Source organism: Schistocerca piceifrons, chromosome X (assembly GCF_021461385.2).
Source record: "Schistocerca piceifrons isolate TAMUIC-IGC-003096 chromosome X, iqSchPice1.1, whole genome shotgun sequence".
Taxonomy (NCBI): Eukaryota; Metazoa; Arthropoda; class Insecta; order Orthoptera; family Acrididae; genus Schistocerca; species Schistocerca piceifrons.
Genome location: NC_060149.1, coordinates 222,342,645 through 222,358,794, shown reverse-complemented (window position 1 = coordinate 222,358,794; position 16,150 = coordinate 222,342,645). Strand labels below are relative to the sequence as shown.

The 16,150-nt window shown below is 45.0% G+C and overlaps 1 protein-coding gene across 1 annotated transcript in view; it reads right to left on the bottom strand.

Annotated features, from left to right (window-relative positions):
• The window catches only part of LOC124722255 (galanin receptor 2a-like), a 152,115-nt gene extending 143,278 nt beyond the window's left edge, over positions 1 to 8,837 (bottom strand). The window contains exon 1 of the mRNA XM_047247444.1: positions 8,458 to 8,837. Coding sequence (XP_047103400.1) covers positions 8,458 to 8,837 — 380 coding nt within the window. The remainder of the gene's footprint in view (positions 1 to 8,457) is intronic.
• Between the last annotated feature and the right edge of the window lie 7,313 nt (positions 8,838 to 16,150).

Genomic DNA, 16,150 nt, shown 5'->3' with positions numbered 1-16,150 from the left:
CTATTAACTGACAGACCACAACTCTCTGCGATGACCATACTTCTAAGGCCAAAACTAATCGTAGCAACTTGACGTTTAGGGGAACTTTCAGTGATATTGAATAAACGAATGTTAATCAGCTTTTATGACATTTCTCCCCTCTATGAATTATCTCCTTTGGCTAATTTTTCGTAAAGTATGGGCAAAGTAAAACTAGCCCGATAAATCTTTCATGCACCTTAAGGTAGGCAACCCAGCTTACAAGATCTGATATAAGTTCGGATGCCTATCTTAAGGTATATGAAATACTTTCCAGTTTTATTTTGCCGGTGTTGAATTAGGGACGCGACCAGCGTTAACGATCTCCTGCCGGTGTCTGGTAGGCAGCAGCAGCAGCAGCAGCCCAGTTCACTTACCTGTTCGGTAAGTTTTTAACTGTTTGTTCTGCTCTTTATCACATATTTACGCATTCGATTTACGGAATACGAAACCTAACATCCAACTTTCTCATAACGGAACAATGCAGTTCCTGATACTCAAGAGCAAATATAAATTATGTATAGACGATTTACACCCGAAGATGATCGTACGGGGTACGGAATGCATCGTGCAACTTAATACAACACGAAAAACTTTGTAACTGAAGGCGTTTTTATTCAAATTGTCTCTGTGAAAGTCTTCTTCACAACTTACATTGAATGATAAAACTTTCATTCTATACGGAATTGATGTCCATTATCAAGATTGGTATGATGTGTGGAGCATACAAGCACGAATACACTCTTGTGTTCATCATTTTAGTTAGAACTCACAATGTCGGAACACTGTCTCAGATTGTAAGATCCTACTCCCGAATAGTCGGATCTTGTCCCTACTAAGGTTGCACAAAATTGCCTCCTATGAGTTCATCACTAATGCTCTTGCTGACGCTTAATTGTTAAATGTACATGTAGCCTGGCTGCTACTGAGCATTCTCGATCGCATAAATGTGCGTAATACTTGGCTTAAACACGTGAAGGGAATGCATATATGCCTTACAGGCTTACAGTGCATAGCGCAGTGGACAGATAGTTACGAACGTAGAATTCGACCTGTTACAACAATGGTTTGGAAAAAATGTGTCACATTACAAAAAAAATGGCTCTGAGCACTATGGGACTTAACTTCTGAGGTCATCAGTCTCCTAGAACTTAGAACTACTTAAACCTAACTAACCTAAGGACATCACACACATCCATGCCCGAGACAGGATTCGAACCTGCGACCGTAGCTGTCACGCCGTTCCAGACTGTAGCGCCTAGAACCGTCCGGTCACCCCGGCCGGCCATTACAAAAATGCTTAGAAACACAGGGTGACAGTGTAGAAAACTAACAGAAGCATTATAAATTGTCAATAAAATTGTTTCAACATGGTAAATTGTGTATAACGCTTTTTTGTATGAAATATGGAAACTTACTTATTGGATGTCCCTCGTATTAACGCACTAGACACAACGCCTTAGGAAAACACAATGTGCGCCTTATTGTTATTATTTTATAATTTCGAATAACCCTTTTGGGAGTACGACATATCAGCATTGTTTCTGCTTCTTTATTTTTAACTGCCGTCTTTTTAGACCACACTTCTTTCATACTTCCCTAATGTTTCTCCTTCTCTTTTTGTGTCCACTTTCGTCCAGTTCTTACTTTTTTCCTGCCTCGAAAGCCTACCTTTTTTACTGCTTCTTTACAGTGTTCTGTTTTTTATTGCGTCCATGTCGACTCCCCCATTTTCGGTATCTCTTTCTACTTCTCTCAGCCACATAGTTTTGGATTTGTAATTATTTAGTAAGTCGAAGATTTGTTTACTTCTTCCGTTATTATTCATCCCGCATATTCCCTTAGTATGTATGGCCTTCCTCTATTTTCTAACCACTTTTTCTAATGCACACTTAAAAAACAGGGGCGACAAGCCGTCTCCTTAGCTCTCTCTTGCTTTTATTTCAAAATTTTGTAACAGTTCTCTCTTAATTTTTGCTTTTGATATCTTTCGTTAAAGTTTGCTTTAATTACTTCTGTTGTTTGTCATGTAGTCCCAACTCTTTTAATAAGTTGAGTAACATATTTCTATTAAGAGAACCGAAAAACTGTTTTTTTACATCGTCTTAACCGATTCGTCTGTCCCTTCTGTGAACAACCTCATAATTAGAAATTAAAAGCACGGAATTGTCAATTTTCTGCAGTATGCCTCTCTCTTAAACTTCACTTAAGCCTCACATTTCTCCAGTTCTTCCCACGGTATCTGTTCCATTCTATGCCTCCATTATCCGTGGGTATATTTATTTTATTGAGATTATCTGTGTACTCCGCATATTCTGTTGTTTAACTATACGTTTGTCTTGCTTTCAGTAACAAAATCTCCATACCACTGCAATATAATTTAGTTTATGTTTTTCTTCTTAAAATTGTATTACGCACATTTATGCGATCGAGAATGCTCAGTAGTAGCCAGGCTACATGTAAATTTAACAATTAAGCGTCAGCAAGAGCATTAGTGATGAAACCATAGGAGGCAATGTTGTGTAACCTTAGTAGGGACAAGATCCGACTATTCGGGAGTAGGATCTTACAATCTGAGACAGTGTTCCGACACAAACTTCCGTCACAATGTCCGCAAACGTGCGTCAGATACGCCTAGCAACAGCGATCTGAACGGCCATTGGCTGAAGGTTTGGAGATATATATATATATATATATAGGGTGAGTCACCTAACATTACCGCTGGATGTATTTCGTAAACCACATCAAATACTGACGAATCGATTCCACAGACCGAACGTGAGGAGAGGGGCTAGTGTAATTGGTTAATACAAACCATAAAAATATGCATGGAAGTATGTTTTTTAACACAAACCTACGTTTTTTTAAATGGAACCCCGTTAGTTTTGTTAGCACATCTGAACATATAAACAAATACGTAATCAGTGCCGTTTGTTGCAATGTAAAATGTTAATTACATCCGGAGATAGTGTAACCTGAATACCACTCCGCCGCTGTTCGATCGTGTGTATCGGAGAGCACCGAATTACGTAGGGATCCAAAGGGAACGGTGATGGACCTTAGGTACAGAAGAGACTGGAACAGCACATTACGTCCACATGCTAACACCTTTTTATTGGTTTTTTTCACTGCGCACATGTACATTACCATGAGGGGTGTGGTACACGTACACACGTGGTTTCCGTTTTCAATTACGGAGTGGAATAGAGTGCGTCCCGACATGTCAGACCAATAGATGTTCAATGTGGTGGCCATTATTTGCTGCACACAGTTGCAATCTCTGGCATAATGAATGTCGTACACGCAGCAGTACATCTGGTGTAATGTCGCCGCAGGCTGCCACAATACGTTGTTTCATATCCTCTGGGGTTGTAGGCACATCACGGTACACATTCTCCTTTAACGTACCCCACAGAAAGAAGTTCAGAGGTGTAAGATCAGGAGAACGGGCTGGCCAATTTATGCGTCCTCCACGTTCTATGTAACGCCCGTCGAACATCCTGTCAACGGTCAGCCTAGTGTTAATTGCGGAATGTGCAGGTGCACCATCATGCTGATAGCACATACGTCGACGCGTTTCCAGTGGGACATTTTCGAGCAACGTTGGCAGATCATTCTGTAGAAACGCGATGTATGTTGCAGCTGTTTGGGCCCCTGCAATGAAGTGAGGACCAATGACGTGGTCGCCAATGATTCCGCACCATACATTCACAGTCCACGGTCGCTGTCGCTCTACCTGTCTGAGCCAGCGAGGATTGTCCACGGACCAGTAATGCATGTTCCGTAGATTCACTGCCCCGTGGTTTGTGAAACCCGCTTCATCGGTAAACAGGTAGAACTGCAACGCATTCTCTGTTAATGCCCATTGACAGAATTGCACTAGATGATTAAAGTCATCACCATGTAATTGCTGATGTAGCGACACATGAAACGGGTGAAAGCGTTGACGATGCAGTATGCGCATGACACTACTTTTTACTCAGTCCACCGGCTCTCGCAATGTCCCGCGTACTCATGTGTGGGTTCATGGCGAACAGCAGCTAACACACCAACTGCACCAGCTTCTCCTGTGACGGGCCTATTACGGACCCGTTTGCGAGCTACGACCATACCTGTTGCATACAGTTAGCGGTAGATGTATGCAATGTGCGGCACGTTGGATGCTCTCTGTCCGGTTACCGTTCTGCATACACCCTGCAGGCTTCAGCTGCATTTCGTCGATACTCGCCATAGATGAGTATCATCTCCGCCTTTTCAGAGTTCGAATACACCATGGTCACAGTTCCTACAACACTACACTATCACAGACGTCTGGTAACACGGTGTACTACAGTTGGTATGCGTGCGGAGACGAATGCAGAATAACAATAGCAGCAAGCGCTACATGCGGACACTGCGACAGCTAGACCAAACCACAACAGTGCACTACAGCCACACTCGTAAACACGGTCGTCATCGTAAACATGTCCCTGCAGATGCTGCTCGCCGACCGTGGCCCGTGTTTGTTACAACACGCAACTGAACGTCGGAGGTTCCAAGCGTCAACTTCAGGTTACAATATCTCCGGATGTAATTAACATTTTACAATGCAACAAACGGCACTGATTACGTATTTGTTTATATGTTCAGATGTGCTAACAAAACTAACGTGGTTCCACTTAAAAAACGTAGGTTTGTGTTAAAAACATACTTCCGCGCATTTTCTTATGGTTTGTATTAAACAATTACACTAGCCCCTCTCCTTACGTTCGGTCTGTGGAATCGATTCGTCAGTATTTGATGTGGTTTACGAAATATATCCAGCGGTAACGTTAGGTGACTCACCCTGTATATATATATATATATATATATATATATATATATATATATATATACAGGAAACGAGAGAAGTGTCCTCAATGGCTGAGAGAGAAAGGTGGGGGGTGTCTCTCTTGTCCTTCGGAAAGACAGGGTGAGTTAGTCGCGATAAGCCACACAAAACGGACGGTCGAGTAACCGGGGCGGCTCTAAAAGAACGGTCGCGAGTACATATTTCAGATGTTAAACAAGATATAAAGTGAAGTTATTAGTTATCAGCACGCCACGTGTCGTGGGCAGTGTACCATTACGTAAAGTCAGAAAACGGTGTTAATGTGTGTAAAGGGTCGAATATAACGGCGTAGTCCAGAGCCGCCATATTGCAAATTCTGACTCTGTGGTGTGTGTGACAAAGCAATTTATGTGTTAAAACAAGTATAATACCAACGTTGTTGACAATTAACAACTGGCATCCCTAAACACTCCACTTCAGCAGGATCACCACCTACACGGAGGCTTTGCGGCAGTCGTTCTTCCCGCGAACCATACGAGACTAGAACAGAAAAGGGAGGTAATGACAGTGGCACGTGAAGTGCCCTCTGCCACACACCGCTGGGTGGCTTGCGGAGTATAAATGTAGATGCAGATGTAGATGTAGACATATAAGATTGGTATAAGGACGGATCCTCAAAAACTACAGACCAATATCCTTAACGTCGGTTTGTTGCAGGATTCTCGAACATATTCTCAGTTAGAATATAATGAATTTCCTTGAGACAGAGAAATAGCTGTCCATGCATCAGCATGGCTTTAGGAAAGCATCGCTCCTGCGAAACGCAACTCGCTCTTTTTTCACATGATACATTGCGAACCATGGATGAAGCGTATCAGACGGATGCCATATTCCTTGACTTCGGTGCCAAACTGAAGACTCTTAACTAAGGTACGAGCATATGGGATTGGTTCCCAAATATGTGAGTGGCTCGAAGACTTCTTAGGTAATAGAACCCAGTACGTTGTCCTCGATGGTGAGTGTTCATCGGAGGTGAGGGTATCATCTGGAGTGCCCCAGGGAAGTGTGGTAGGTCCGTTGTTTTCTATCTACGTAAATGATCTTTTGGATAGGGTGGATAGCAATGTGGTTGCTGGTGATGCTGTGGTGTACGGGAAGGTGTCGTCGTTGAGTGACTGTAGGAGAATACGAGATGACTTGGACAGGATTTGTGACTGGTGTAAAGAATGGCAGCTAACTCTAAATATAGATAAATGTAAATTAATGCAGATGAATAAGAAAAAGAATCCTGTAATGTTTGAATACTCCATTAGTAGTGTAGCGCTTGTCACAGTTAAGTCGATTAAATATTTGGGCGTAACATTGCAGAGCGATATGAAGTGAGACAAGCATGTAATAGCAGTTGTGGGGAAGGCGGATAGTCGTCTTCGGTTCATTGGTAGAATTTTGGGAAGATGTGGTTCATCTGTAAAGGAGACCGCTCGTAAAACACTAATACGACCTATTCTTGAGCATTTGGGATCTCTATCAGGTCGGATTGAGGGAGGACATCGAAGTAATTCAGAGACGGGCTGCTAGATTTGTTACTGGTAAGTTTTATCCTCACGCGAGTGTTACGGAAATGCTTCAGGAACTCGGGTGGGAGTCTCTGGAGGAAAGGAGGCGTTCTTTTCGTGAACCGCTACTGAGGAAATTTAGAGAACCAGCATTTGAAGCTGACTGCAGTACAATTTTACTGCCGCCAACTTATATTTCGCGGAAAGACCACAAAGATAAGATAAGAGAGATTAGGGCTCGTACAGAGGCATATAGGCAGTCATTTTTCCCTCGTTCTGTTTGGGAGTGGAACAGGCAGAGAAGATGCTAGTTGTGGTACGATGTACCCTCCGCCACGCACCGTATGGTGGATTGCGGAGTATGTATGTAGATGTAGATGTAGATGTACAAGGAACCTGGTTCAAAAATGGTTCAAATGGCTCTGAGCACTATGGGACTTAACTCCTGAGGTCATCAATCCCCTAGAATTTAGAACTACTTAAACCCAACTAACCTAAGGACATCACACACATCCATGCCCGAGGCAGGATTCGAACCTGCGACCGTAGCGGTCGCGCGGTTCCAGACCGTAGCGTCTAGAACCGCTCGTCCACTCCGGCCGGCGGAACCTGGCGACTGAGTGCTACTTCTGTGCTACGAGGGACTTACCGAAGCAGCAAGACACCAGGTTTGTGATACCGTCCAGAGAAGCACTTCCTTCTCGCTACAATGCCACTGAGGGTGTGGTAAGCCGATGTGAGCGTTGTCAACACCGACTCAAAGGAAGGCCTCGGCGCATGTTGGTGACGTCACGTCAGCTAGGCACGGCGAACGCCAAGTCTGTTGCCGGCATACTCATAAGGGTGGTGTCTCCCTCTCTGACACGGGAAAATGTGAAACTATTGGCGGGAGTTGACCAACACACATTGTTCTGAGAGATTTCTGCAATCAATTAATTGTGCAGTTCATTACACTTCTTAACAAATAGTGTACTCCTGAACTTAAATTTCCACCCGTTTTGAGGATTGACGTACAAAAACAACTTCATGGTCCAGCACCATCTGAGGAAGTTACGTTTGTACTGGGTTGCTTTTACAAGACACTGAACATATTGGTGCTCTTCTTTAGGTATCTTGGTTGACTATGGGGTGAGGAGCACTGAATGTTAATGAAATATCTTGCGATTGTACACGTTGGAGGAGGGGGGGGGGGGGGGGATAGAAGAAGATGCAAAAGAGAGATACTTGTTTTATCAAATAATTTTTTTTTATCTTATAAAGTTTCTCCTTTCAGTTGCAAGAGGGGAATATTCATATTTTCTAATGTACATGTTTAAAAAAGTTTACGCTCAGCAGTATTTTCGATGTATGAAGCTATTTTGTTTCCTGTTTAGAGTTCCTTTCGTTGAAAACGAGTGTAATCTAATGACTGGCAACAGTTGGACATTTGCACATGTAAATCAGTTCACATTTCCAGTGACGAGTTCAAATGAAAATAAATAAAAAGATAAATAAATAAAAGAAACGAGTTCATTGTAAGGGGGTTGGGGTAAGTTTCTATAACAAAATGGATCAAGTAAATATAGTTATTTGAATGTAAAATTTCCGAAGCTTGCAATGGGGCAAAGCATCTTCTCATATTGATCTACGTTTGTTTCGACAGGATTCAGTAATACAGAACTATGGACTACATTTGTAGCTTTACGATAGTAAGAAAATCTTTCATCTAAATAAAACTGCAGAATCCAAAACAATAGCAAACATTTTGTCCAAAAATAAGAGATTTATAGTGATAAGTACGCCCAGGCGTTTCTGCCTGCAACAGACCTGGCGTTCACCGTGCCTAGGTGACGTGACGTCACCAACAAGCGCCGAGGCCTTCCTCTGAGTCGGTGTTGGCGTTGTCGTTGTCGACCGATACCAGTCGAAATCTGCGACCCTCACACGTTACGGGCACAGTTTATTTTGCAGATAAATAGAACAGGGAAATTTAGTTATTGGACGCCCCAGGTAGTTTTTATTCTCGTGTAGCGGGCAGACAACAGCGTTTGAGCGTCGAACAGAAATTGTGCGGAGCGAGGTGCAGGGACTGGCCTTTCGATGGTGACGGCGGCGAGGTTGAGCACGGAGGCGGCGGCGGACAGCGAGGCGGCGTACTCGGCGGCGCGGCAGACGGCGCCCGCCGCGTCCCAGCTGGCCACGAAGTACTGCAGCAGGTCGAGCGGCGCGTGCAGCAGCAGCAGCAGCAGGTCGGCCGCCGCCAGCGACGCCAGGAACAGCGACGTGGCGCTGCGCCGCGACGCCGCCAGCACGAGCGCGTTGCCCGCCACGCCGCACACCAGCGCCGCCGCGTGCCAGCCCACGATGTGAAAGAACAGCGAGTTCAGCTTCCACGGCTTGAGCATCTCGGCTGGGTCCGCCATGCACACGGTGGCCGCCGGCTTGCCGGGGCAGGACGCGTTCCACGCGCCCATCTGCCCCGCTCACGGCTGCGCCGCTCTGCACACATCCGCACCCGCACCACATTACTCACATCTAGCGACTTTCCGATGTTACTCGTATGACCGACTATCGACACTATAGTTTCGATACCCGTAGTGTCGGTATCGATACCTCGTATTCCTTAATTTCGTAGTATGGAAAGAAATACACTCACAAAAAAATTGCAACACCAATATATATTTAAAGTAAAGTAATGAAATTTCGGGAATGCATTTGTCTAGGTAACATTAAGTGATTAACATTGCAAAATCACAGGTTGACAAGCTATTACAAATGCGAAATGCTGGTACATTAATAATCGGTGTAATCGCCAGAATGTTGAATGCAAGCATGCAAACCTAAATCTACATCTACATCTACAGCTACATCTACATCTACATCTACATGGATACTCTGCAAAACACATTTAAGTGCCTGGCAGAGGGTTCATCGAACCACCTTCACAATTCTCTATTATTCCAATCTCGTATAGCGCGCGGAAAGAACGAATATCTATATCTTTCCGTACGAGCTCTGCACGCATTTGCATGCATTTTGTTTTACAGGTGCCGGATGTCAGTTTGTGGGGTGGAGTTTCATGCCTGTTACACTTTGTCGGTCAATACAGGGACGGTTAATGCGGTTGTGGATGACAATGGAGTTGGCGCCCGATGATGTCTCACATGTGCTCGATTGGAGACAGATCTCGTGATCCAGCAGGCCAATGCAACATTTCGACTAGAGCTCTGCATTACGATGAAAAAAGCCGCTCGAGCATTTCCCATTTCGTGCCGCTGCTCGACGGCTGGGAAAGGCCCACGGTGCGATACGGCTGTGGCCGTCTAATGCACCATGTGGCCGGTTGTTCTCCACCTCTCGGTTTTCGGTTGGACCGTCGAGCACTGCCGGGCGCTCGAGGGTACTCACAATCTCGCCCGGTGATAGTACAACCGCCGCGCGCTCTACAGTGCCGAATCGCATTAGAAACCGTGTGCAAACGCAGTTGACGACCTGGCTTTAAGCAGCGCAGACAGCGTTATGGATAAACCAAGTATAGGTCGTAAACGTTCCATTCATGAAACGAAGAGAAGTATTATGGAGAGAATTAGGAGCGGCTCATTACTCCTGAAGAAGAAAGACATGTCGGAAGAGGAGGCGAAAAGTGAAGCTTGAAAATCGTTTGCACTTGGAGTGGATCCTGTCACGCAGGCTTCTGCTGGTTTCGTGCAATGTTCTACATGTTCGTACCAGTCAAGCACAACAGGTATGCTTCGGCACTGCAAAAGTAAATGCGGAGCAGAAGTCCACTGGCCACTTGCAGCACCAAGTAGCATAAGGAAAGTTGTTGTTGATAGGTTGGTCGATACGAGTGGAATAGATTTGCTACCGTTAAATACTTGTAGTAAGATTGGCTTCAAGAATTATTCGCAGGAGCTCATCAATGTTGGCGCCACTTACGGCAAAGTCAGTATAGAAGATGTTCTTCCGCACCCTACCACTGTATCGCGGCATATTAAAGATAAGGTAGACAAAATAGGGTGACAATGGTGCCCAAGCTAATATGTGCCTTAAAGAACAAAATGTGCGCTTTAGACGCTGATCTGTGGTCTGATAACTACAAGAAGAGAAATTTTTTTACTGTGACGTCGCATTACGTGAATGATGAGTGGCGGCTAGAAACGCTTATTTTGATAACAACAGAGTTTCCGGACGTACCTAAGACAGGAGAGAACATACGGCATGAAATCGAAGAGCGGATGCTTGAGTCAGGAATTAACAAGAATGATCTTACGAAATGTTACTTTGTCACCGACTAAGGAGCCAATATGAAGAAGGCACTTGAATCGTACGACCGTTTGCCTTGCTTTGATAACTGCTTGATGGCTGCGCTTCGTCACACTTTTCAAGAGACGTTTTTAGAAGACGAAGCCTCTGAAATCCTGTCGTGTCTACTATCAGCAAGAGCTATAGTAGGCTATTTGAAGAGATCGGGTCACTCTGGGCGTCTGCGGCACTCTGAAGCAAGAAGCTGTAACTCGGTGGAACAGTATACTGTTAATGCTCAATTCCGTCATAAGTCAAATCGACGATATTCGAGATCTACTAGAATCCTGGGGGCAATCGACACTCTTAGAAACCTTCCAAGAAGGGTGCGTACGAGACGTTGTCGCTTTTCTAACCGCCTTTAAAGAAGCGAGTTTGAATTTGGAAACTGCAAACATAACAACGCTGGAACGTGTGCTGCCGTGGTACAAGAGTCTGTTACATCATCGTGAACCAATCGACAGTGACAACCAGGTAAGAACACTTTCTATAGGTTACGATCCTTTATACAACTGTTGAATTATCAGAGTGCAGTTATGTATATTGGGTTTCCTTTTCAGTTCATGGTGAAAATAAAAAAGAGAGCAGCATACTTCATCACAGAGAAGTGCAAAATTGAAGCTATCCATTACGTTGCCACGGCTCTATGGCCATCACGGCGTCATTTGAAGAAACTCACAGCAGACGAAAAGCAAGTCGCGTATGCTGAAGTTCGACTATTGTACTCGGAACTGCCCGTAAATGGTAAGGTTCATTCACTGAAACCAATTAGTAAACGAATGTTTGTCTAATCTGCCATCTTTTGTTAGATCAACATTTATTACGTCTACAATGTGATATTTGGGAAAGGTTTCGCAGCTTAAACATCCCACAATGCGTTTTGATGTAATTTGTGCGATATATATAAATGTCACCGTAAATATAGTCGTTTAGTAACCAGTAATTCTAACTACGGTGTATACATATTTGAAGGTGACAGGAATATCTTACGGATGTTTTCATTCATGTTTAGAGTCCATTCAAGCAAACAGTGACCAAGTTCTTCCCATGAAAAAGTCCAGTATGGACTGGAGTTCGGATGAGGACGACGAAGATGGACACACAATTACTACCAATGAACTCGACAGGTACCTTTCGCTCTCCAAATTCGACTGTAGCTGTGCCGAAGGACAAATTTTGATGTGGTGGAAAACGCACGCGGGGTTATTTCCAAGGCTGTCGGGAGTAGCCAGAAGAGTTCTCTGTATTCCTGCCACTAGTGCTGCCAGCGAGAGAAATTTTTGCCAGGCCGGTCACCTGCTGTCCAGCAAAAGATCTTGCTTGGAATCAGACAAGGTGGATGATCTCTTATTGGTCCATCACAGTTACGTAAGTATTCACAACATACCACGTAATCACAAGGAAGGAAACATTCCTCAAACTCTATAAATGAATGATTCCACTTTCATTGACTTCACAGGAAGAAGTTCAAACCGCCAGCTGTAGTAATAGCTCCAGGAACACAAATGACACCTGTGTATCAGGGAGCACCAATGACGAAAAACGAATTGTATAGTCACGATTCACCTGTAACGTTATTTACAGGTCATAATTTGTTCAGAAATTAACATTTGTGCAACAAAATTTCGTGAGTATTACTTTTAACTCCGTCATTCCTTCCCATTCCTGCATTCAATATTAGTACAACATATACGTGGCCGAATCTGGAGATAGGCTACACATAGTCCATGATTAGACTACTGTGTTCCCGTTTGTCTACCCAACGGAACAAAATACTAAATACAGATATTACAGTTTTTAACGTTACAATTACTGGAATACATGATAACCTCAAAGGCGAAACTCCAGCAGTCTGCAACGTATTAACAAACATCAAATGTAACATATACAAGTGTATTATTTAGGCCATAGAACTGGTAGTAAACAACGAAAGACATTTGTAAAAGAAAAAAGTGAGCGGTTAATGTGAAGCGGTGGCCTCTGATCACAAGGATTGTGACGACTCGGGCATGGGCGTGTGTGATGTCCTTAGGTTAGTTAGGTCTAAGTAGTTCTAAGTTCTAGGGGACTGATGACCACAGAAGTTAAGTCCCATAGTACTCAGAGAGAGAGAGAGAGAGAGAGAGAGAGAGTGAGTGACGAAGCGCCGCTCGCTGGCACTGAGTCCACCGGTTACCGGCGACCGGCCGAACGTTTGGCGCACTCGGCCGAGCGCTGGCGATCGGCTGCCCACAGCCGGCGGAAGAGGACGCTCGGCCGTATACTCCCGAGAGCCAGGGGGACCAGCGGGACTCGCCCGTAAAATTCGGAGATAATGCAGGCCTCTAATTTCGACACTCTGTGCAGCATGTTGGATTACAACAGCGGTATGTGGACAACAGTTATCCTCTTGGAAAACACCCCCTTCAATGTTGTTGCCGACCGCTGTGGCCGAGCGGTTCTAGGTGCTTCAGTCTGCAACCGCGTGACCGCTACAGTCGCAGGTTCGAATCCTGCTTGGGGCATGGATGTGTGTGATGTCCTTAGGTTAGTTAGGTTTGAGTAGTTCTAGGGGACTTTAACTTCTAGGGGACTGATGACCTCAGATATTACACTACTGGCCATTAAAATTGCTACACCACGAAGTTGAAGTGCTACAGACGCTAAATTTAACCGACAGGAAGAAGATGCTGTGATATGCAAATGATTAGCTTTTCAGAGCACTCACACAACGTTGGCGCCGGTGGCGACACCTACAACGTGCTGACATGAGGAAAGTTTCCAACCGATTTCTCATACACAAACAGCAGTTGACCGGCGTTTCTGGTGGAACGTTGTTGTGATGCCTCGTGTAAGGAGGAGAAATTCGTACCATCACGTTTCCGACTTTGATAAAGGTCGGATTGTAGCCTATCGCGATTGCGGTTTATGGTATCGCGACATTGCTGCTCGCGTTGGTCGAGATCCAATGACTGTTAGCAGAATATGGACTCGGTGGGTTCAGGAGGGTAATACGGAACGTCATGCTGGATCCCAACGGCCTCGTATCACTAGCAGTAGAGATGACAGGCATCTTATCTGCATGGCTATAACGGATCGTGCAGCCACGTCTCGATCCCTGAGTCAACAGATGGGGACGTTTGAAAGACAACAACCATCTGCACGAACAGTTCGACGACGCTTGCAGCACCATGGACTATCAGCTCGGAGAACATGGCTGCGGTTACCCTTGACGCTGCATCACAGACAGGAGCGCCTGAGATGGTGCACTCAACGACAAACCTGGGTGCACGAATGGCAAAACGTCATTTTTTCGGATGAATCCAAGTTCTGTTTACAGCATCAGGATGGTCGCATCCGTGTTTGGCGACATCGCGGTGAACGAACATTGGAAGCGTGTATTCGTCATCGCCATACTGGTGTATCACCCGGCGTGATGGTATGGGGTGCTATTGGTTACACGTCTCGTCACCTCTTGTTCGCATTGACGGCACTTTGAACAGTGGACGTTATATTTCAGATGTGTTACGATCAGTGGCTCTACCCTTCATTCGATCCCTGCGAAACCCTATATTTCAGCAGGATAATGCACGACCGCGTGTTGCAGGTCCTGTACGGGCCTTTCTGGATACAGAAAATGTTAGACTGCTGCCGTGGCCAGCACATTCTCCAGATCTCTAAGCAACCGGAAACGTCTGGTCAATGGTGGCCGAGCAACTGGCTCGTCACAATACGCCAGTCACTACTCTTAACGAAATGTGGTACCGTGTTGAAGCTGCATGAGCAGCTGTACCTGTACACGCCATCCAAGCTCTGTTTGACTCAATGCCCAGGCGTATCAAGCCCGTTATTACTGCCAGAGGTGGTTGTTCTGGGTACTGATTTCTCAGGATCTATGCATCCAAACTGCGTGAAAATGTAATCACATGTCAGTTCTAGTATAATATATTTGGCCAATGAATACCCGTTTATCATCTGCATTTCTTCTTGGTGTAGCAATTTTAATGGCCAGTAGTGTAAGTCCCATAGCGCTCAGAGCTATTTGATCCATTTTGAATGTTGTTCATGAAGGGCAGCAAAACACGTCGAATCACCCAATTGACGAACGAATTTGCAATCAGGCTGCATAATATAAATACAAGAATGCTTCTGCTGTTATATGAAATCGCACCCTGGACCACAACTCCCGGTGTAGGCTCGGTGTGTCCATTACGCAGACAGGCGTGTTGCAGGCCCTCAACTGGCCTCCTCCTAACCAACACTCGGCCATCACTGGCACCGAGGCAGAACCAGCTTTCACCAGAACACACAACAGACCTCCTTCCTGCCCTCCAATGAGATCTCGCTTGACACCACTGAAGTCGCAATGGCAGTGGTCCGGGTCAGTGGTTCAAATGGCTCTGAGCAAAATGGCACTTATCATCTGAGGTCATCAGTCCCCTAGAACTTAGAACTACTTAAACCTAACTAACCTGAGGACATCACACACATCCATGCCCGAGGCAGGATTCGAACCTGCGACCGTAGCGGTCGCACGGTTCCAGACTGAAGCGCCTAGAACCGCTCGGTCACACCTGCCGGCCCGGGGTCAGTGAATGGGACGTACAAGTCATCTGGCTAAGGGCTGTCCTTGAAGTAACCGATTTGTAATGTCAATGTGGAGTCAACTGCTGCTCAAATTGCAGCTGCACATGCAGTGCAACGTACCAAAGTGATACGTCGAAGAATGGTCTTCCCTCTCGGTAGTGCCACGTGGCCGCCCGTAATTCTGTCTTCTTGTGACCCTGACCAGCGCTGCCAGCAGTCATGTACAGTGGCTACATTCCTGCGAAGTCTTTCTGCAATATCGCAGAAGGTACACACAGCTTCTCGTAGCTCTGTTGCACGACCTCGTTCAAAGTCAGTGAGGTGCTGATAATGGCGTCTTTGTCGTCTTAAAGGCATTCTTGACTAACATCAACTCATCACGTCCAGTCTCAAAGTTAACTGACGCTCACGATTGTGACAACATGTATTTAATGTAAACCTGACTGGCATCCTCATAGTGGCGCTACTACCGCCGCCCTAATGGAACTGGCGCGAAATTTGAATAGACGGCGTCTTTTAGATGTAGAAACACGCCTGCCAACTTTCGTTCACATCGCACAACTCCTTCTTGGTGTTGCAATTTTTTTGCGGCGATGTATTAGAATATATCTGAAGTATCGAATAGTGCGGAGGGAATATAGTAACCTTAATTACTACATCAACTAGAATTACAGTGTGTGCAGTATTTATGAAGTTTACAGGAAGAACAATTGCAGTATTAACAGTGTCTGAAGAAACAGACACTGGTGACGATCTTTCAGCTGTACTAAATTTATGAAATTTGTTCGCAGGTGCGGAATCTTTCTGACATTAGCTGCGTTAGGTATGAAGTTATTACCTGTTGGTGATGCACGAAAATTAGTGCCAGAGTGTCGTAGACAGTATGACATATAGAAGTTTGAGTTGGTATTGGAAT